This window comes from Vipera berus (genome assembly GCF_964194415.1).
Source record: "Vipera berus genome assembly, chromosome: 1".
NCBI classification, from domain to species: domain Eukaryota; kingdom Metazoa; phylum Chordata; class Lepidosauria; order Squamata; family Viperidae; genus Vipera; species Vipera berus.
Window position 1 is genome coordinate 180,696,627 of NC_138202.1, and position 23,071 is coordinate 180,719,697.

At 37.8% G+C, this 23,071-nt stretch overlaps 2 protein-coding genes and 1 long non-coding RNA gene across 5 annotated transcripts in view; 1 reads left to right on the top strand and 2 right to left on the bottom strand.

Annotated features, from left to right (window-relative positions):
* The window catches only part of ACADL (acyl-CoA dehydrogenase long chain), a 31,633-nt gene extending 31,418 nt beyond the window's left edge, over positions 1-215 (bottom strand). For both annotated transcript variants that reach the window (XM_081313630.1, XM_081313628.1), the window contains exon 1: positions 1-215. In XM_081313630.1, coding sequence (XP_081169756.1) covers positions 1-83 — 83 coding nt within the window. In that variant the 5' untranslated portion in view covers positions 84-215.
* On the top strand, positions 25-22,804 carry LOC308659715. Its single transcript, XR_014024590.1, has 3 exons — positions 25-220; positions 1,055-1,251; positions 19,136-22,804. It is a non-coding gene; the product is annotated as an uncharacterized lncRNA (long non-coding RNA).
* Positions 10,316-23,071, bottom strand: part of MYL1 (myosin light chain 1) — a 32,311-nt gene continuing 19,555 nt past the window's right edge. For both annotated transcript variants that reach the window (XM_081313635.1, XM_081313636.1), the window contains exons 3-7: positions 18,774-18,917; positions 17,338-17,511; positions 14,264-14,341; positions 11,413-11,467; positions 10,316-10,696 (exon numbers count right to left, since the gene is read on the bottom strand). In XM_081313635.1, the coding sequence (XP_081169761.1) occupies positions 11,439-11,467; positions 14,264-14,341; positions 17,338-17,511; positions 18,774-18,917 (425 nt within the window). In that variant the 3' untranslated portion in view covers positions 10,316-10,696; positions 11,413-11,438. The remainder of the gene's footprint in view (positions 10,697-11,412; positions 11,468-14,263; positions 14,342-17,337; positions 17,512-18,773; positions 18,918-23,071) is intronic.

Below are 23,071 nucleotides of genomic sequence, written 5' to 3' on the forward strand. Positions count from 1 at the left end.
CTGACCAGGATCCTCCTCCCTCCGGGAGAGCAGAGAGATCTCAACGCCTGGTTGACCAGCACCTTGCACACGGACGCGGCCATATTCCCTTTAATTGCTTCCTTGAAGCAATAACCGTACTATGCTCCAGCGGGTAGGCATGGCTGGCTCAGGAATTCTGGGTGTTGAAGTCCACGAGTCATAAAAGAGCCAAGGTTGCCTACCTGGAGCCCCCAAACGGGTAAGCGACTCTCTGCAGCTTTTACGGATGGGCAGAGAGATGAAGTTGACAAAAGGGACAATTTCTCGGAAAATAATGCGTAAAGAATTTACTTCTATAGCTCTAGAAAAAAAAAACAACAACCGTCAAGCATAAATAAGAGGCGAGTAATACTTAAAGGAGAGTATACTTTGCTATCGCGTTGCTCGTTGTTGCTCTTCCCAAGCTAAAACCAAGCTTATTCAACTGAAGTGCAGCGTTGCAACTGTGGTGTGGGAAGGAAATAAATACTTCAGCAATTTACTATCAAATGGTTAGCTGTGCAGCCACATTCCAGTAAAAGCTGTTTCCACAGAAAATCGGAAACCAGGAATAATTGCACTGGCATTAAATCTCAAAACACTCCTCTGACCCAGGTTCTGCAATTGCAATATACGGTGCCTTCAAAGGTCCAGAAGCCCTAGCCTTGAGAAGAACTATCAATCATTCTGATAGAGGCTACTTCTAGACCAGTTCATAGGTCCCAGCACAAACCTACATGTCAAAATCTGACAACTCTCAAATGGGAAAACCCAGAATAAAAATAGGAATGCTTATGCCCAGTGCTAATCAAAACTCTTAACATGAGTAGGAGGTTGTATGGAGTTCTCTGAATTTTAATTTGCACAGAAAAGCTTCTGTAATTCCTTTGTCAGTGTCACAATGAACTCCTTGAAATGTCTCTTGTGTTATTCTAAACAAAAGCTATAAAAATAATGCAAATCAAAGCCTTCTTGTAAGCAGTCATTTAGTTATAGACAGGGAAAAATGATATTGTCATAAATTGAACTAGTATGTCCATTTGTGGTTTTTCAGGTGCTGAGTCTAGGCAAGTTGTACCAAGTGCAAGTCAATTCAGCTGAGATTGAAGAACCAGAACAAGGACACCCTGAGCAGGAATTTAATACATTTTTCTGCAGATGAGCCTCCTTGCACCTTGTAAGGTCCAACCAACCTTGAACTTGTTTTGTTGTATTCCCAGTTCCAGGCTGGGAATACCAACAAAATAAAAAGTAAGTAGCCTCGATGCTTGCCCTTGCCTACAAATGACTGGTCCTTAGAGGGTTTGTCTTGCAGGGTCATGATTAAGAGGTGCATTATTTGCCACTGATTGGGTGCACATGTTGGAATGAGCTAACCCAACATTGTGCTTCCCAGCTCATGCTTTATGATTTAGCTGTGTGTGTTTGTGTAACCCATTTCTCCCATCAGTCTGATTTCTCTAGCCACCATCACTTGCACTTGACTCTGGGCAATTTACAAAGATTAAAACAGAAGACTAACAATTTAAAACAACATAAAAATGACCTGGTTGAGGGGGAAGGGAGAGAAAACATGACAATTAATCATCATCACATAAATTCCAGAGGGTGTTCATTAACAAGTTCATTAACAAATGCGCTCACCATTTCTGCGGCAGGGTTGCAAACACCTCATTGCCCACTAGTGGGCTGTGGCTCACAGGTTGGGGACCCCTGGTCTACACCAATAAAGGAGAATATTTGTAGCTCTGGGTTGAAATGAGGGGTCCTTGATGCTCTTTGAGCTTGGTTGTTTTCTTGAAGATGTTGCAGAGTATTGATGTTACCTAGTTTGGGTAATGAAATGTCTACAAGAAAAGAACTAAGCTCAGAGAGCATCAAGGACCCCCTCACATTGACTACACTTATTGAGAACCTGTTTGGTCTAATGGTTATTGCACCCTGCTTGAATCCAGGAAACATTGAGTTGTAGTTCGAATGGAATGGAATGGAATGGAATGGAATGGAATGGAATGGAATGGAATGGAATGGAATGGAATGGAATGGAATGGAATAGAATAGAATAGAATAGAATAGAATAGAATAGAATAGAATAGAATAGAATAGAATAGAATAGAATAGACCTTGTAGGTCATCTAGTCCAACCCCCTGCCCAAGCAGGAGTCCCTATACCATTTCTGACAGGTGGCAGTCCAGTCTCTTCTTGAAAGCCTCCAGTGATGAAACATCAACAACATCTGAAGGCAGTCTGTTCCATTGGTTGATTGTTCTTACTGTCAGGAAATCTGTCCTTATTTCTAGGTTGAAACTCTCCTTGATCAGTTTCCATCCATTATTCCTTGTCTGGCCTTCAGGTTCTTTGGAAAATAGGTTGACACTCTCCTCTCTGTGATAGCCCCTCAAATATTGGAACACTGCTATCATGTCTCCCCTGGTCCTTCTCTTCACTAGACTAGCCATGCCCAGTTCCTGTAGCTGTTCTTCATATGTTTTAGCCTTCAGTCCCCTAGTCCAGGGCTTTTCAACCATTGGCACGCGTACCACCTGTGGTATATTAGCACGTGGCAGGTGGTATGTGGCCCAGGCCAGCCAAGTGTAGTGGGGGAGGGAATGAGCCAGCACAGGCAAGGACTTACTGTGAGAGAGTCCTCCAGAGCTGCAGAGTAGCTGGGGAGAGGCAAAGGCCCCAGGCTCACTTCTGGCTCACCTGGAAGAGAAAGGAGGAGGAGGGGGGCAGAGAGCGCTCTCTCTCCAGAATCTCAACTTCTTTTTTATAATGTGGAGACCAAAATTGATTGCAGTATTCTAGGTGTGGCCATTTTATAGTGGTAATAATACTTCATGTGATCTTGATTGAATTGCTCTGTTAATGCAACTTAGAATTGCATTGGTTTTTTGGCTGCTGCTGTACAGTACACTGTTAGCTCATATTTAATTAAGACTCCAAGATCCTCTCATACAGTAGTTGCTGCTATTAAGCCTGGTTTCACCCAAACTATATTTGTATTTTTGTTTTTTCTTGCCTAAGTGTAAGACTTTACTTTTCTCTACATTGTATTTCATTTTGTTAGATAAGGCCCAGTGTTCAAGTCTGTCAAGATCCCTCTGGATCCTGAGCCTATCATCAAGGGTGTTGGCTGTTCCTGCCAGCTTAGTGTCATCTGCAACTTTGATAAGTTCCCTTTCTATTCCCTCATCTGGGTCATTTATGAAGATGTTGAAGAGTACTGGGCCTAGGACAGAACCTTATGGCACCCCACTGCTTACTTCCCTCCATGTAGATGTAGTACCACACTATTAAAGACTACTCTTTGAGTGTGGTTTGTCAGCCACTTAAAAAACCATCTGATGTTGATGCTGTCTATCCCACTTTTTTAAAGCTTTCCAAGAAGTAGGTTGTGGTCTACTTTGTCGAATGCCTTGCTGAAGTCCAAGTATACCACATCCACAGATTCTGCTGGTCCACCAATTTAGTCACTTGATCAAAGAATGAAATAAGATTGGTTTGGCATCATCTTTTTTAACAAACCCGTGCTGGCTTCTAGTTATAAATCTGTTTGTTTCTAGATTTTCGCTGATCTGTTTTTTGATTATCTTTTGCAGTATCTTCCAAGGTATTGAAGTTAGACTGATTGTTCTGTAGTTTCCTGGGTCTGTTTTTCCACCGTTTTTGAAGATGAGAACCACATTTTCCAATCCTCTGGTAGTTTCCCAGTGCTCTAGGATTTTTGAAAGATATGTTGCAATGGTTCTGAGATGACATCTGCCAACTTCTTCAGAACTCGGGTGTAGTCGGTCAGGTTCTGGTGATTTATGTTCATCACTTCATATTTATGATGTTGGGCCAGTCACTCTCTTAGCCTATGACGTCAGGCTCGGTTGGTCAATTTCTGTCACAACCAATGAATCAAAAACCTCCCACATAAAATGGATCCTGTACTTGTGGAAAAACACTACAAAAAAAATGAAAAGAAAAAACATTGCCTAAACATCCAGAATGGCTTGCTCAACAAAGCAGAATTAAAGCAAATTATGATTTAGATTTTTTCCCCTCAAAATGCTCAGTGAGCTAAAATGTATTTAGCTTGTTCCATCGCCCAGTCAGATGCTCTAATTCTAGCGTCTCTTTTTTAGTCTAGAGTCTAGACAAATGAACCACCAGATGGCAGTGAAGGAATACATATCACTATACAAATTATTGAAAATTGAAGCCTAAGACACACATTCGCATGTTTGAAAGGATACACATACGCGCGCGCGTGCACACACACACACACACACACACACACAGCACTTCAGAACAGAAAATTACTGCTACGGCTTTTAGTTTCTGTTGAAAACCTTGTACCATGTTTGACCTAAAATGGCATAAACTGCCCAAATATACTTTAGCCAAGCATATTGTAGGAATCCATGCCATCTGCTTAGCTTATGTCAGTATGTCATAAATCCAGCCAACTAGGTTAATGTTGAATATTACCTTTTTCATTTTTGTTCCTTTTTATATATTTCTTGGTTTGTATTAGTTTCTTATCTTTGTATTTTTAAATTTTAATACGTATTATACACACACATGTATGTGGTGTGTGTGTGTGTGTGTGTGTGTGTGTGTGTGTGTGTGTGTGTGAAGAATCTTGCAACCATATTCCCTGAATACCATAAATTTTGAAACAGGACACGTAGTGTCACTGTGATTAAATTCTTTGTGTATTCCCAAGGTGATTTGGTCATCTTTTATCTAAGGGGCTAAGGGCTGTACAGGTATGTTTTTCCTGGTCTGGTTAACCAAACCTAAGAAATGGTCACATTATTCAAATTCTCACTATTCAAAGTGATATTTCTGAGAAAAATTGGATAACTGGTACCAGTTCGATGGACATAGGCAATTACCATTTTTAAACACACATTTTAATATCCTTATAAATGAACTACTATTTAACAATAAAAGAGGATAACCAATATCCAAAGCTTACCTGCCATCTCTTGTATTCTGCTACAATTCTTCAAAACAAGCCTCTCTCTCTCTCTCTCTTTTTTTTTTTTTTGAGGTTTCCTTGAATGGAAACTTCTTCTTTTCTATTTTGCAAATGTGACTATTTATTTATTTACCGTACTTTTATTTATATCCCATCTTTATTATTTTTACAAATATTTCAAAGTGGCAAACATATCTAAACGCACCTTCCTTCTATTTTTCCTTGTGAGGTGGGTTGTAATGAGAATGAATGATTGCCCCAGGATACTCAGCTGGTTTCATGGTTAAGGTGGAACTAGAACTCACCATCTCCCAGTTTACCATTTAAAACACCACTGGCAGCAGTACATACATTATATTTGCATTAACTGAATTTTGGCTTGCATTAAATGCAACGTATCAATTTATAAGGGACGCGGTGGCTCAGTGGGTTAGGACGCTGAGCTAGTCGATCAGAAGGTTGGCAGTTTGGTGGGTCGAATCCCGAGTGCTGCGTAACAGAGTGAGCACCTGTTACTCATCCCAGCTTCTGCCAACCTAGCAGTTCAAAAACACGTAAAAATGCAAGTAGAAAAATAGGGACCACTACGGTGGGAAGGTAACAGCGTTCCATGCGCCTTTGGCGTCTAGTCATGACGGCCACATGACCACGGAGACGTCCTTGGACAAACGTGTGGGATTCAGAGACCAGTCAATGCAGGGTGTCCCAAATATGTCTGTCTGCCTACGCAGAGTTTATTGTATTTATACAGTTTAACAAGCAGGAAACTACGCACAGCAAAAGCATTGTTTATTGGTGTACTCCCTAGTCAATCTTAGAGAACATCCGAATGATCCAAGCCAGGGCAGAGTCTCTCTTATCTAGCTGGTTCTTGGCAGTGCTTGGCAAGGCTAATTGGAATGAGCTCATGACATGTGAATAACAAGATACTAGAGCAGGCAGTTTTCTGCGCATGGTCCCTTCATTACCTCCATCTCAACAGAAACGCTGGCTCTTCGGCTTTGAAACGGAGATGAGCACCGGCCCCTAGAGTCGGAAACGACTAGCACGCATGTCCGGGGGAACCTTTACCTTTACCTTTTTTATCAATTTATAATTCTCACTAAATTGAATATCATACTATTTGAAATTGCATTAATTGCAACATTTCTGTACAGTTTTTCCCACTTTGCATTCCTTCTTATAATAACAATGTGACTGGGAGAGCCATCTTATTACCCTTACTCACTCTCACTCATGGAAACACACTGAGAGACTTTAGGCCAGTTAACCTCTTTTGATTTAAACTCCCTAAGCTTTTACTATGTTACATTACACAATCCATTTGCACAGAACATTGAGCAATAAACATTTTATCAATATTCAGTTTTATATGCCAACCAGAAGTTTGTTAGGAGTGAAATTTGTATGTAACAGTTATTAGGGAATACAATTTACTGAATATTATTTACAGTTTATAATAATGGATCAAATGTTTGTCTATTATGTACTTATCTTACAGAATTTGCACCCATTACTCACCCATTTCCTGATCTCATTGTCCTTTGAATAAACAGCTGGTTGACTTTAGGCCAATCATTCTCTCTCAGCCCAATGGAAAATAGGAGGAGGAAGGAGTATTATCGGTTTGCCACCTTGAATTACTTATAAAGTAATGAAGGTAGGATAAAAATCAAATAAATAAATAAACAGACAAACAATCATCATTGGCAGCAGCAGCATCTCTCCTTAAAGATCCTGGCTGGCATATACAAAAGAATGTACTATAAAACTTTATTTTAAAACAGTGTGCTTTTAAGGCGGAGCAATTGTCACACTGTGCAAGTGAAAACAAAGCCTAGTTTTACTCAAAGCATGCTCACAGAAGTCATAACATGCCATTTGTTAACTAAAATAACTTGCAGATAGATCCTGCCTTACATGTATTAAAACTGTGAAATAGCTATTCCCACTCGTTATGAATCACTGTGGCATTCAGTTAAAATATAAATTACTTTGAAGGGTTTCTTTCAGAAGGATTTTTTTTACAAAAAAAAATGAAAATGAAGTTAGGACCAGAGATGAACTTATAGTAAATTACTAGCAGAAATAAATAAGTCATAATGCACACAAGCAGTTTGGAAGGAGGACAGGAAAAGTAATTTTTCTCTGGAGAGCACAATGGAGGATGCCACTTTCTGCTGGTTTCTGCTGAATCTGGATATAATGGCCAAATCTGGTACAGCCAAGTCTTCAGAGTAAGGTTCTATTTACATAGCATAGTAAACCAACTCATTGATAACCTCAGTGTTTTTTCCTCTTATCTTGAGTCAGATTGGGGGAGATTGGGGAGTCTTTTTAGCAGAATCTTCCTCCTTTCCTCCCCCCCTTTTTTGTATTGATACAAGTGTGCAATGTTAAATAGGGATACTAAGGGATTGGAAAGACTAAGCCTTCCCATACTTTATCAACTCTCATGGATGGGTTCCGGCAGCCAACTGAACAAACCACAGCCTTGTTTGAAGAGGAAGCAAACCCAAAGTGTTCTGAAGCTAAGAAAACAAACTGTTTTTTTATTATTATTTCAAGCAAGCTTGGGAAGGTTTGCCTTTTCTTCCACTCTCAGAGTATTTAAATTGTTGGCAGACTGTCTGAGAAAAAGACAGATGCAGAGATGAATCCGTATCTGTTTGACCACCTGCCAGGGTTATAAATAGGAGCAGGGGTGGGCTCCTTATGGCAGAGAGAGACATGGAAATCAGATGCCCATCCAATCTCTAGTGACTCACATATAAGGATTATCATCATTTCTCAAACCCCACTTGCCTTTGCACCTGTCAGCACTTGAGTTATGGCCATTTCATACAAAGTTATTAAATAAGGTTAAGTCAGGCTGGTGGAGAACAAATTGATTCTTGACTAGGAAATTAAGGCAGTTTTATTATGTACCCATTGGAGGAAAGAAGGGTTATTACAGAGATCATGTGAACACCAATAATTATATAGTCTTAATTATTCTATTGATTAGACCTAAGGCGTATCTGCATAAGCATCTTAATATCTTTGAGTCCCCATGTCTAATACCTTATGTTCTCCAGTGCCTTAATATTCATGCCTTTTCTGTTCTACTTTGATCACTTGCTTTTTGATAATTGTTTATTTCTATTCAGTTGTGTCTTTTCATAACACCTATTGCCAAGAGTGTTCTGGAAGAATATTACGGTATCTGGAAGAGCAGGTGGCAGCCATCAGCAAGAAGGCCTTAGCATAGTTTTATCTTATATGACTGTTGCATCCATTCCTGGATCAGAGGGGCCTGCTTATGGTTACTTATGTTCTGATGATCTTCCATTTGTAGTATGGCAATGCACTGTACATAGGACTAGAAGTTGCAACTGGTCCGGAATGCAGTGACAAAACTAGTTATGGGCACATTTTGGTAACATTACTGCTTTGCAAGCTAGATTGGCCACTGGCTCCCTATAGACTTCCAAATGCAAATCAAGGTGCTTTATATCTTGAACAGGTATACACATTAAAAAAATGCATTTTGTGGCACAGGGTCAGGTTATTTGCAGGACCAGTTACCTTCATTTTTTTACACATCACATGAAGATTGTATATTTGTGTGATGTGCAATCTCAGCCTTTATTTCTGCTTGTTTTACCACAGATGGAACAGAGAAATATGATGAAAGGATGATTCTTTTTTGTTGGAGGGGGAGGGTGATATGATTATTTATTGGCATCTACATGTGCATAATTTAAAATATTCACACAGAGGCTATTCATAACTCTATATTCCTGCATATTTGAACAAGTGCATATATAGTTACTAGATTTTAGAGCAATCTCAAATAGCAGCATAATCTCTCTGTTCTTTCACAATCACAGTAACAATGTGCTGTGGCATATGCTCATGCTACGAACACTAATAACACCTAAGAGTCTTCAGTTCTGCCTACTAATCTAGCAGAGCACTGTCTGTATCTATGACACATAGTAGTGTTAAATTGCAACAAACATATATATGCACAGAGCAGATGGATTTGAAAGTAAGTAGTGCCTCAACTGTTAATTCTGTTTCATCAACCAAATTAAAAGTTAAATTATGAATTTGAAAGTGGAGTTGATGTTTACTTGTTTTATGATGTGCAATTTAGCTTATAAATTTCCAATGACTTTGTAAAACTGTTAAAATATACTATTCAACATGCTTATGTATATACTGCCAGTTTTTCTGTTATTTGCAGATCTTCTGTTTCCCCCCCCCCCCGAAAATAAAACATTAGGTCTTATTTTCGGGGGATGTCTTATTTTTTCCACTGTTTCACCTCACAGTGGCAGCACCAACAGCCCCGTCCATCAGGTTATCCATCAGAGCCTGCGTGGCCGCTGCTGGCCCACTTCTTCTGCAGCTGCTTGCCACCACTTGCACACGTCACCCCCGGGCTCCATTTCGCCAGCAGAGGCCTTCAGGAAAGGCCTCTGTAGCTGAGAACAGAGTGCCAGGTTAACACATGCCTGAAGGCCTCTGAAGGCCTCTGCCGGCAAAATGGAGCCCGGGGGGCGACACACGTGTCAACCCAGGGATCTGTTCTTGGCTGCAGTGGTCTTTCCTGAAGGCCTCTGTTGATGAAACAGAGCCCAGGGGTGACATGCACAAGCAGAGGTGAACAGCCGCAGAAGAAGTGGGCCAGTGGTGGCCACGCGGGGTCCTGCTGGATGGGGCTGTTGCTGCTACCACTGTGAGGCAAGGCAGGTATCAGGGCATGGGAGGGTGTGGGAGGCCTGGCTGTGGGGGCCCTGAGGTAAGGTTTGGGGTGCGTGGGGCAGATCCACCACCTCCCCACTTGTCTCACCTCTCCTTGTGGTGGCGGCACCATGAACAAGAAGACAGAATGGGTGGGCCAGATGTACAGGCTCTTAACTAGGCCTTATTTTGGGGTAGAGCTTCTATTAGGTTCCTGCATAAAAATCAAGCTAGGTTTTATTTTCGGGATAGGTCTTATTTTGGGGGAACACAGTTATTGTTTCTGATTTTTATAATTCTCATTGGTAGGAATAGTTTTCTTTGGAATTGTTTTCCCCTCTCATTTCTGTGAACCACAGAAACCCATGCTTATACTAAAAAAAAATAATTGCTGTTCTTCAGTTGACAGCCACCTGCCCTTCATGATGACTGAAGACTACAGGCAGATCATACTTCAGAAGCATTCTTGGATAAGAATTCAGTATTTCCAAATGGGAAATTGAAACCATCGTACTATAAAAAAATGTTCCAGAAATCCCATTTTGATTCACATTCATCAAAATATTCAAGATAATTTTTCTCATAAAACTTTATTGTATGGAATAAAACATAGAGAAAATAAATTAAGACTTCAATTATGTTTTAATTGGGATTTACAGAACTGAAAATTTCCAGCCATACACTGACCACAGGGATTTATTATTAGATTTCCCCTCCCAAAAGAATGCATGCCGCCTCCATGGCAGACTATATGGAAAAAAAGATTATTGGGCTTGACAGTTGGTGGTAAAGTCCTTCGCAGTTGCCTTGGCAAGTGTTTAATTGGTCAGATGTAACAACTTTGGGATTCAGCAGGTTTTCTTGCTGATGATTTCAAAAGGGAAGGTCAAGAGGCATAAATTATAGTCCATTTAAGTTCCAGGGTGACATTACTGAGTGGAACAATGGTTTCCTAGATACACAGATTTCAAGTGCCTGATGATCTTGTTCTGTCAAAAAGCAAAAATGAGTTATAATCATAATTATAGGCAGGACAAAGGCAGAATTTGTATTTTTAATGATAAAATAATTGTGTTTTTGCTCCTCTAATTCTTTGCTTAGCTCTTGTAAAGGTGTAGGAACTGAGGCTGATAATAACTTATTCAAGGCCACTTATAAGAAGGTTGGAATCATCAAGGTGTCCATGAAGTAAAGAAATGCATAATGGATTAAAGCTGTAGCATTTGTATCATAGGAAGCTATTCACAATAGAGTACATATTGCCTGGCAGCCATTCTTTCAGGAATAGAGGAGATGGTTTCCTGCTGTAGGAACAACTTCTATTGTTTCCTTTCCCTGAACCCACCAGTTTTCATTAGAGTTTGGTATCTGATACCTATGTTTGACTTTCCTCCCCACCTCATCCTGTTTCATGTTATCTCTCTTAGCCTGTAAACCCAAGGAAAGGATTCTCTTGATCCTTGTTGACTTGTCAGCCTCTTTGAAAGCATTCTCAGCTGAAGAACAGAGTGAAAGAGTACCAGAGACTGAATATAAGCTACTTTACCTAATCTTGACTTTAGTGAGGGACTTAAGAACTGCTATCAGTGGAATATTACCTTGGTCGCCTTGTGACCTATTCATATACTTGTTGCATTTCTGTTACACCTTTTCCCCCAAAATCATCACCTTATCCAAGAACATAATGCTCAGAAAAAGGACTTACCGAGTTATGTGTCTTGAAAAATCCATTTAGATAGACATGATGTGCTTCACAAATGCTGTAGAATAATACAGAATTAGTATAGTATTAGAGTCTCTGTAATAAAAATGAGCATGGATTGACTATTCTTATCTGTTTTCTTCTTGGTTTTCATTTTTCTCGATGCTCCCTCCCCCACTCATTAGGAATTCTGTCCTGAGACATTGTGGGATGTATTTGGGTTGTTATATCACTTTCTTTAATACATAATGGCGCCCAACCTTCGCTCCTTCCGACGCGATCTGAAGACTTATTTGTTTGAACAAGCCGGCCTGCCCTGATGGGGGATGGGTTTGGATTTTATTGTTGTTTTAAATGTATTTAACCTATTGTTGTAGCTTGGGCATCTCGTTTAATTCTTTCTTAATTTTTGTATTTTTGTACTTTTATATGTTTGCCCTGTTCACTGCCCTGAGTCCTTCGGGAGAAGGGCGGTATACAAATAAAATTAATAATAATAATAATAATGGGAAACTGAGAATCCTCCTTGCCTCCCTCCTGTGCATAAATAAAATTGCTGTCACTACTTTATTATCTGTGATAAAACAGAACTAGATGGATCAGAACAATTTGAACTAACAACACTATGATCCGCCAATATTTTAGAATAATTAGGCTACCCAGATAAAAAGATGTGTTGATCCCCATTATCAAACTGTACAATGGTATATGAAGCTTGGTGTTTGGGATATTTTTTAATCTAGGGAAAAAAAGGGACAGTCATAGCTGTCTTTCCAGGAATCTGAATGCTCTTATGGTTGTATAGAAATACCAGCAAAAGATTCACCAATGTTCTGAGTACTTTATTCATGTAGGTTCTAGTCAACTCCATTCATTGTACATCTTCATCTCACTCACTAAAAGCCTTTGATGCATTTGTCCAAATCAATTGTCCTTCCCTAACAATTTTTTCTCCTTCCAATAATCTGACCTGTTTCCATAGCTATGTTTTTCTTCTGAAAGCTACCTGCATACCCTTGATCATTATCTTCTAGCTGAAAGGAAGATGTTTCTCAAGATTTCTCCCCGTGATCCCAGCAAACATAAGCCTGGTATCATACTGAAAGGATGTTTGCCAATGTGCCATGTGAAGACATCATGCAGTTGTAGGGAGGTGTTTCATATGCACAAGGAGTCTGACTTTAACATCCTCTCACTTCTTTGTTATCTGGTCACTGATTATTTTACCTCAATAGAAAACCTGTCTATCCAATACTATTAGTTTGCCTGAAGGGTGAATGTAACCATAATACCCTATGTTTAGCACACATTGAGAAGACTATATGATAACAAAGTAGATAATTCCAAGTTTGAGGAATTTGGTTTGTAATCATTAAAATCAACTGTACGATAATAGCCAGGACCGAATGTAATGTAATGTAATGTGTACATTACACAGTGATATAGTTAAATTACTACATTTGCGTAATATAAATATATATAAAAGCAGTCAAAGGCAGCAAAGCCATACCATTTATCATGAACTGAGAGCTCTGAAGCAGAGGTAGGAACAAATAGGCTAATCATAACCAAGATTATTCTTTCTTTAAAAAAGAAGTACTACTTGCCAATCTCCAGCTATTTTTTAACTACTGGAAATAAAAGCGCCTTGCCAATCTACTGCAAATTTCTCTGAAGCATCTGATCTGTTTTATGTTCAAGTTTGTTAAACTTCTAATATTTTTTTAATCCATTAGAGAATAAAGAATCTTTATTTATAATTAAATGAATTGCTGTTTTGTTTTGGTTTTCTGTTTTTTTGTTTGTGTTTCAGTGATATTGGCTGAATAATGTTTATCATTGCATTTTCTTGTCAGGGTAAAAACAAATCCTCTAGCAAATATACCAGCTAAACAGAAAATAACAATGCAGCCTGTTAGATCTGCAACAGTCAAATGTTGTAAAAGACACACTGAAACTTGTTCTTCAACCCTGACCTACATTACTTCATGTTTACAGTTGCTTATATCTCCCTGATACAGTGCAGTAGAGCAGAGAAGAAATAAAGGCCAATTTGTTAAAACAAAAATTTCTTCAAGTAAGCATGATGTCGTACTTTTAACTCAGAAAATAGTACTATCATCATGATGGGAACAAAATGGAGTCTGCTTTTGCTTTCCTCACACTAAATATATGTTGTTAGTTATAGGGCCTGGGATAGATAAATATTTGTCTTAGATTTTAGAGGAGTAATCTATTTTTAAGCTGAACTATAAAGATATTCAGAAGAAACAATAAAAGCCTCCATCTTCAGCTTGTCCTCAGTGACTAAGATGCAGATTATTTCTCTTCTCTCATTCTGTGCTAGACACGGCATAATTTAAAGATCTTTTAACCTTCCTCCAGTCTGTTTTAGTTATACTATAGCATCTCTAATCATATTACCTATACTCAGGGCTTTTTTTCTCATTGAATGCTCAGAACAGAGTTCCAGCACCTTTTTTGGATGGAACCTTGTAGGGTAGGCAAGGCGGGTTGTATAACATGTGTGAGTTCCGGCACCTTTTTCTTTTACAAAAAAAGCACTGCCTATACTGGAGAAGATGTTTCACCTCTTTTGCCCAGCTCAACTAAAATCATCTTACCTTTCTTTCCCTTCCCTTCCAAACTCTCAATCTCCCCCCCCCACACACACACACACAATACGTACAGATTAGCTGCTGAGTGCTACCTATCTTCCATGGCCCTAATAGAACACATCATGACAACTTTGGGAAGGTCTTTTCTTAAAAGCAGAAGACAATTCAATATTTCTTCAGGAAGCCCCATGGTCTGTTCCAAGCACATCCATCTATCTTTGTATAATTACCCTTACCTTCATAGTTGATGCAGCCATTGGAGTCTTCCTGCCCTTTCATCAGTTCTTCTACTTCTTCTTCCTTCATCTTTTCACCTAAATATACAGATAAAAGAGTATTAATAACACAGCTTCTCTTTCAGCTCATAATATTTCCTTTATAATATTTCCCTTTATCACAAAAATAATATAATTAAGTAGATGACCTTTCCTCTGTTACGTGCATAATAAAATGAGTCCGTTTTTAACATCTGGAATAAAATGGTAGGAGAAATACTGGGGTCTTAAAAGGCCATCATTACTGCCTATTTCTCCACTGCCTTCCAGTCTTCACATTGACCATGGCCTCATTCACTATAGTGATGTAAAGGGCATCTTGAAGAGAGATGTAGGAAGAAACAACCAGATAGTCTAAGCATGGAGAGATGTGACTATGTGAGATAGAGCTGGAAGGTTAACCAATAGAGAAATGCTTGCATTAAATCTCAAGCAAATATTTGTTGCCAACAAACAACAGTTTTCATCCTTGCTTCAGATTCAAGGAACCACATGGCTTCACTACTCACTGGGTGAAAGGCTGCCTACCAACATCCATCCCTGTTTCTGTTGACCACACCTCTGCTCTCTGACAAGCTTGGGAAGAGGAGAGGATATCCCTGATGTTGCTGCCCAGAATTAACAATTGAATTAACAATTGAAGATCAGAATTCTTCTTTAAAAGATATAACTTGTACCTCTTACTCTGAACTGAGTTACCATTTTCCTAATGGGGACATTGATTATTCTGACCTGGCCAATTCCACATCATTCTGCCCTTCAGCAATTATTGGAGTAATTTGAGGTCCTCATTTAGAGAAATAATAGCCATGCTGTGAGTTAGCCTCAATTTAGAGATATTATCCTACATTTAAGCCAAGCACACACACACAGAGTAAGTGGGGAACTGAATTTTCCAACAGCTGCATTCTAATTATGTTCGCCTCTTCCTAAACAACGGGTTTTCCCTGAACTCAGAAATCAATTCTATTTGTATCCCTAAGGCAGTTACAAGTGCTTGTGTAGTGAATTTATTTTCACAAAACTAAGCAAATATCCTTTTTTTCTCATTGAAAATAATAGTTGGTGCAGGAAAAGGACTGACAGAGCCAGGGGGAGGTACCTGTATTATTTGAAAAAGGAATCAGTTTAGAGTCATTAGATAGCCACAAGTGAATTATGTTCAACCCCCCTTGACTGCCATTGACCTTTATCTAAGTCTATCCAGGTGCTGACAGTTAGAGAAGATTCCTGTGCATAGGCTTTGATCAATAAATCAGTTAATTTGAACCTACCAGTGCTGCAGCTGCCAAAAAAGCCAACACAGGGCTAGGTTGCATTAACAGAGGGATAGAATCAAGATCACGTGAAGTACTAATACCACTTTACAATGCCTTGGTAAGGCCACACCTGGAATACTGCATCCAGTTTTGGTCACCATGATGTAAAAAGATGTTGAGACTCTAGAAAGGGTACAGAGAAGGGCAACAAAGATGATTGGGGGACTGGAGGCTAAAACATATAGGGAACGGTTGCTGGAATTGGGTATGTGAGGTTTAACGAAGAGAAGGGTGAGGGGTGACATGATAGCAGTGTTCCAATATCTCAGGGGCTGCCACAAAGAAGATGGAGTCAAGCTATTCTCCAAAGCACCTGAAGGCAGGACAAGAAGCAATGGATGGAAACTAGTCAAGGAAAGAAGCAACCTAGAACTAAGGAGAAACTTCCTGACAGTTAGAACAATTAACCAGTGGAACAACCTGCCTCCAGAAGTGGTGAATGCTACAACACTGGAAGTTTTTAAGAGGAGACTGGACAGCTATTTGTCTGAAATGGTATAGGGTTTCCTGCCTGAGCAGGGGGTTGGACTAGATGACCTCTAAGGTCCCTTCCAACTTCATTATTATTATTATTATTATTATTATTATTATTATTATTATTATTATTATTATTATTACTATTATTACTATTATTATTACTATTATTATTACTATTATTACTATTACTATTATTATTATTACCTTCATATGTGGTCCTGGTTTTTTATACCTGACATTTAGATATTAATCAAATGATGATATTTTTTGCACCAGTCTGCTGTTCTCCCAGGTTAATGATTTTTCCTGCAGCAAATGACAGGCAAAAATTGCAGCTATCCCATTTTTTCAGGAACACCTGGACAGATTGGTATCCCAGCTTTCTTTGCACCTGTTGGCTTTTGTATTTGTTTGGCATTACCAAAATATGATGTATTGTTTGTTTATTTACTTCCACAGCAGCCTGCTTTGGGTTAGAGCCTCTAGGCGTGGATTGTGAGAAGAAAATGGAAAAACTAAATTCATAGAAAATGCATGCCTGAAGCCAGGCTGCTCTATAGCCTCTCATGTCTGTGCCCCTCCACATGAACATCTGAGAGGGGAATGTTAGTCCTCCTTTTTGAATCCAGAGGGCTCAGCCTAACCCAGTTAAGGTCAAATATCTGAAATAGAATTCACTCAATATTTTAGGGGAGGGGAATGTGTTCTGCTATGATCCCAACTTGAAAATGTTTCACACAATTCTCTGGCAGCTTTTCTATGTTCACCAGACCAGACATACAGACAGATGAGTTATTTCTAATGTAGAATGCCACATTAACAGAATCTTGCAAGTCTGAAACTACACATCTCCCAGTGTCTCCTTTATAGCCTGAGAAGTTAGGGAGGGTCCCTTCTGAGCCTTTCTCCACCCTTATGCCTCTGTGGACTATGCCCTCTTTTATCTGACTGTTACCTTAGCACCATCTCTTCAACCTATTTCTCAAGATCTTTCTCATATACCAGTATACACCCTAAAAAAATTTCAACTGATTAAGCATGTTATATAAATAAACCCTTAGATTAAAATTGCAGGGGCAGTTTAATTTCTTTTTTTTCCTGTTAGTCTTACCCTTCATTAGATAACTTTTTATTTTTATTCAGTTAGGATCTTTTTTTAATTTAATGAAAGCTATGACATATAATTTTTAATGAAATTTGTCTACAGTTCTCTTATATAATTCCTCTCCCAGTACTTACCAAGAGTGGCGAGGACATGGCGGAGTTCAGCCCCCATGACTGTTCCATTGCCCTCCTTGTCAAAGACACGAAGACCTTCAACAAAGTCTTCAAAGCTACCTTGATCTTTATTATTGGCAGCTGCCTGCAACATGGGGAGGAACTCTTCAAACCCAATTTTCTTTGCATTCATCTCTGTAGAGGAACAACATTGTTACTGTGTTGGAAAGTGCATTTTATGATATGTCTGGAACTCTTCTTACGAAGTACCAAGTAGAGATTGACAGTAGATTTATCCCACCGACAGCAGTATTATCCTGCTTTTGAAAATGAATTCAATTCAGAACACCAAAGCTCTTGAGGAAAGAGAAACATCTAAGTATTTGCTCATGGCTGTGTCTATCACCTCAGAAAGCTACTTTCACAGGAAGAAGACAAGAGTACTCAATTAAAGTAGGCTTTTTTTTTTTTACAAAATACTTAATTTCATGGTTGTCACCCACAGCTCTGTCTCCAGGTAAACAAAATAGACAACAATTGATTGAAATACACTGAAGAGAGGAGTGAGTTGTATAGGATGAGTAGTGGGTATTTTATTTGATTAATAAGTACGCAGCATATCTGTGCTAGGGCTGTGTATTTTCTTTTATTTTTGTATTTTTATACAGCACTGTCAAGCAGGTAAAACCATAGCTTCTGGTATGTCATTGACTCTTCCATAGTGATATTCTTATTTACTTGTGTTAATAGTTCATGGAATGTATTTCTTTTACGTTACCTTTGTAACCTTGTTGAGACTCAAAATGCAGAAGATTGTTAGATAATCTCTTACCTAACTATTGCTCAAACTCTGACGTAATTAATCTAAAAAAGGCAACTTTATCTTGTGTCTTCAGCTTCTGCCTTTGTCAGATGCTTCACACTTCATCATTAAAGGTATGCAAATGAAAAGGATACAAATCTAGCTGGATAATGTTTACTTACTGATGGTTGAAGGTAGGGGGTAGACTTATTGAGTTAAAAAACGTTACAGCAATTTGTATGTCCTTCAGCATAAATAACTTTAATAAGAAAATAATCATTTACGTATTGTTTAAATGGTAATTTGAGAGTATGTAAAAACCCAACACTGCAGTACTTTTAAGTGTCAATTAATTGCATTTCAAGTCTGTCTCACTAACTTTCTTAGGCTTTCTCCTAAGATGAATATAGAGGAATTCAGCTCTAGTTTTTAGATTACCCAATACAGGAAATATCTCTACATTTTTTAGTTCCCTAGTTTAGAGGGACAGAACAAGTAGATAGCTGAATGCAAAGATACAAGTGTGTATTTATATTTGCTTGTGTGATCAAGCTAGTCTTTCAGAAATCAACATACCAAATTTGAGACATTCATTTAATGGGAAAAACATCGGGAGGATATATTTTGATTAGGGTGGATCACAAAAAAGATTTACCCTCATTGCTGGGGTTGCCCAGGATCTTCTTGATTTCAGCATTTGTTGGGTTCTGTCCAAGAGCACGGATGACATCACCAACCTGGCTTAGGGTGATTTTGCTTTCCCCGGTCCTGTCAAACAGGAGGAATGCCTCCTTAAAGTCTACAGAGAATAGAATGTAGGAGTTACTAGAGGCAAACATTGAATCCATAAAGTAGCTATAAGCAAGTACTTGTAAAAAAAATCCAGATTCTCTACCACCATATCCAACAGCACCGTTTTTTCAAGAATTTACCTGCAATTTTAATGTTTCGTTTTGTGGGGTACTGTTTTCATTCTCTCTCTCTCTTCCCCCTCCCTTCTCCTTTTTCCCCCTTTAGGAGCTAAAGAAATCTTGTAGCTGAGACAAGAAAATGAAAACAAGAATGTTGTCATTTTCAAGAAAAATGGGTTGGATGATTGAACTAATATTGCCAGTAAAACATTAAATGACAGCATATGCATGGTAATCTATATTAGTTCTTCTGTAACATTTTCCTTGCTGCTCTCTATAAGCAACTTTGTGATTTGGTATCCTTTTGAAGTCATAAAGTAATATTAAAGTAATTTCAAACATAATGTCAATGGATTAAATTAATTAAACACTACTTACATTGCTTTATCAATAGGTATCAGAGTTTTAGACCAATGCAACTATAAAGCTTTGAACTCTGTGGCAAACTGCTTCAGTGTGGAAATGCTATATACTCATGTAAATAATATTAAGAGCTAAATTCTAGAACAAAATGTCAAAAAGAACATTCAGGATTTGATATATGGATATTTCTGAGAAATATTTGCTCTGTAAAGAATTGTTTCCATTTTGAAGACTTTGGATATTGATTTTTTTTTCAAAAAAAGATCTAAAATGCTGTCTTTTACATCTCCTTTATAATGACTTCCTTAGCCCAGAAACTAAATCCATAGATCAGGGGTGTCAAACTACCGGTCCATGGGCCGATTGCATCATGCGGAGGCCACGCCCACCCCAGCTCCGGCAATGGGAAAAAAGTCGTGATACATCACAACACATCATGTGACGTGGGGAATTTGACACCCATGCCATAGATGATTCAAGGTTTGAACACAATTATGAGTAAGCCAGGGGTCATTTCCCCATCAACTAAGTTCCTGTCACTGTCATCAGCAATATTCTAGCTATCAGTTTGTGTTAAATTCAATTATCTTAATGATAAACTTCCTGAGGTTCAGTTTTATAAATTCTAGATTACTAAAATAAGTGCAGGTAGTCCTCGACTTACGACCACAGTTGACCCCAAAATTTCCATTGCTAAGCAAGACAGTTGATAAGTGAATTTTGCCCCATTTCATGACCTTTCTCGTCACAGTTGTTAAGTGAATCACTGCAGTTGTTAAATTAGTAACATGGTTGTTAAGTGAATCTAGCTTCCTTATTGACTTTGTCAGCAGGTCACAAAAAGTGATCACATGACCCTGGGATGCTGCAACAGTCATAAATACATAACAGTTGCCAAATATCCAAATTTTGATCATGTGACCATAACGATGCTGAAACAGTCATAAGTCACTTTTTTAGTACTGTTGTAACTTCAAACAGTCACTAAATGAATGATTTTAAGTCGAGGACTACCTGTACAGTATTTGATTTTGGGGGGATATTATCATTATCATTATGTATTAACAATGCCATTGTTGCATATGCATTATTTTTCATATTGGCTAACATTTTCATAAATTCACTGTAAAATTCCAACAATCAGGCCTGGACTGACTATAGTTTTAAATTTGGTTTTATTGGGTTAATTGTTATGTATTTATTATATTTTGTTTAATTCTTTTTTAAATTTTGTATTTTATATTTTTTAACTTTATTGTTGTGAGCCGCCCTGAGTCCTTACGGAGAAGGGCGGCATATAAATTTAATAAATTCAATTCAATTCAATTCAAAACTGAATATAATTCCCATTCCTGCTATTGTTTTCAAACATTAGAGTGCTTCCATGTTAAAATCTAAAATTGTTTGTGTCTGCTCCAATTCTGGATGACATGGTAAATGGCAAATCTCAGTAGAAGTATAGTTGCATTTTAAGGCTTGCAAACCAAGTTTTGCTATTAGTATGTTATGTGGACTCAGGAATGATTTTCAACTGCAGTGGTGCATCTATTTATTAGATATTTAAATAGAAATATATAAAAACACTTTCTAAATCACATGTGTGTTAAGGAAGGAAGGAGACAATTATTGATGTAATGGAAACAAAATAAAATGAGATACGAGTATATCTTATCATTCACAAATCTAAACACTGATTGTTTTCCAGTGTGGATGTTATCTGTTAGAGATGTGAGAAATTGATGTGAAGCAGCTGCATTGCCAAAGTCACATTTGAGCTGGGACATCCACTTTGACATCTGAGTTCTAGGAGACTAGTCATTTCCCCACCTCCTTTTTCTAAAGGAGAGGAACCTCTGAACTGAATTTCAGAAAAATAGGTGTGGCCATGGCCAGGTATCTAGCCCTCCCACATGTGCCTGAAGCAGCTTCTCCCATGAATTTCATCAGAGTCTTCCCGATCTGGTGCCAGATAACTCATTCAATTATTCAAACAGTTAATGGCTTGTCATACAATTGCCAGCTGGAAATGCCAGGCGCTGAATATTGATAGTAAAATAGAAAGAATTAGTGAAACAAAGTTATAGGATTAATATTGATTCAGTTGGATTAGTTTAGTCATATGATCAAGTATGCAATCCTCATTAATTTTTCATAGATGCTTTGTGCTGCTGTCCTATTTTAGGGTTTACTCCAGCCCTTCTTATTACACTGTGCAGAGGAGCTTCTTTGCCCTCTTCTAAAATGCTGAGACAGGACATATGGCTCATAGACTGTAACTCAATATATTTGATATTAATCCCATCACTATCTGATGTGTGGGACCTATGAAGTCTCTTGTTGCCAGATCCTCTCTTCTTACAGCTTATAAAATGTTGGCCTTTTAGAGATGTAGAAAGAAAGCTGCTACATACTTCAAGATTTATACAGTAGTTCTTTGCTGGATACCAAGAACAGAACAACCTTCATTGCCATCACTGGAAAATCACCAATATCTCTCTGTCTAGCAAATGTAAACACCACTGTAATGCTATTATTAAAAATAGCTAATAAATGAGAAACAAATTTGAAAATGTCTGCAAACACAGCCAACCCACTTATTGTGCATTTAGTGGGTAGTTACTATGTAGCAGACACAATAAAAGATGTTTAAACATATTCTTAAATTTTAAAAATGTTTTTGCTGTTGTTGTAGTTTGATATCAGAATAATCATCACAGCAAAACAGGTGGCCATTGATAAAATATTTGTCTAATGTTTTTTACATAAAGATATTGCAACAGGTGTTATTCTCACTTTACTCTCCACGAAGCTTAGTCTCCATGAAGCTAAAATATTGCTTTTACAGGAGACAGAATTAATGTTGCTTAGAAACAGAATTAAATTCTAAATTTTCAGCAATAAAAACAAAAGTGGTCTAGAAATAAATATTCTTAGTGTTTCTCCACTTTTTTAATATATAATTTTCTTAGGCTAAGAAATTGATCACAAAAATGGCAACTTATTATTTATAATACTGTAATCTGAATAGGGATAGTAATCCATTATAAATGCTCACTTACTGAATTATGTTCCTAAAATCCTAATTCATCATACTTCACTTGATATTGACTTTAATACAATTAATACAAATTGGTATAGCAATTTCATGTTAATAAATTAAAAGAGAGATTTTAAACTGAGTATACTTTGTAGCTAGTATAGACTTCCCATCAACTTACAGATGAAACAAATGCATATATGTGTATTAACTGTAATAAAGGCATATGAAATTATTAGTTTTACAACAGCAGCATGACTTCAAACATGATATACAGAAATTAGTAATGAATCTCTATATATGCCTGTTGCTGTTAAATTGAAAGCTGGAAAAATTATTATTATTATTATTATTATTATTATTATTATTATTATTGTTATTGTTATTGTTATTGTTGTTGTTGTTGTTGTTATTGTTATTGTTATTATTGTTATTATATCTAAGCATTATGTTTGGCAACACAATTTATTTGGCAAAGCATTTCTACAAAGGTAATTTTGATGGAAGAATAATGTTGCAACATTACATTGAAAGGGTACCTGTTTGGGCAAAATCTCTTAGGATGCCAGCATTAATGGTACAAAAAGATGTTTTGTTTTTGACTGAATATTATATGTATGAACTGAAATAAATCTGCTCTAG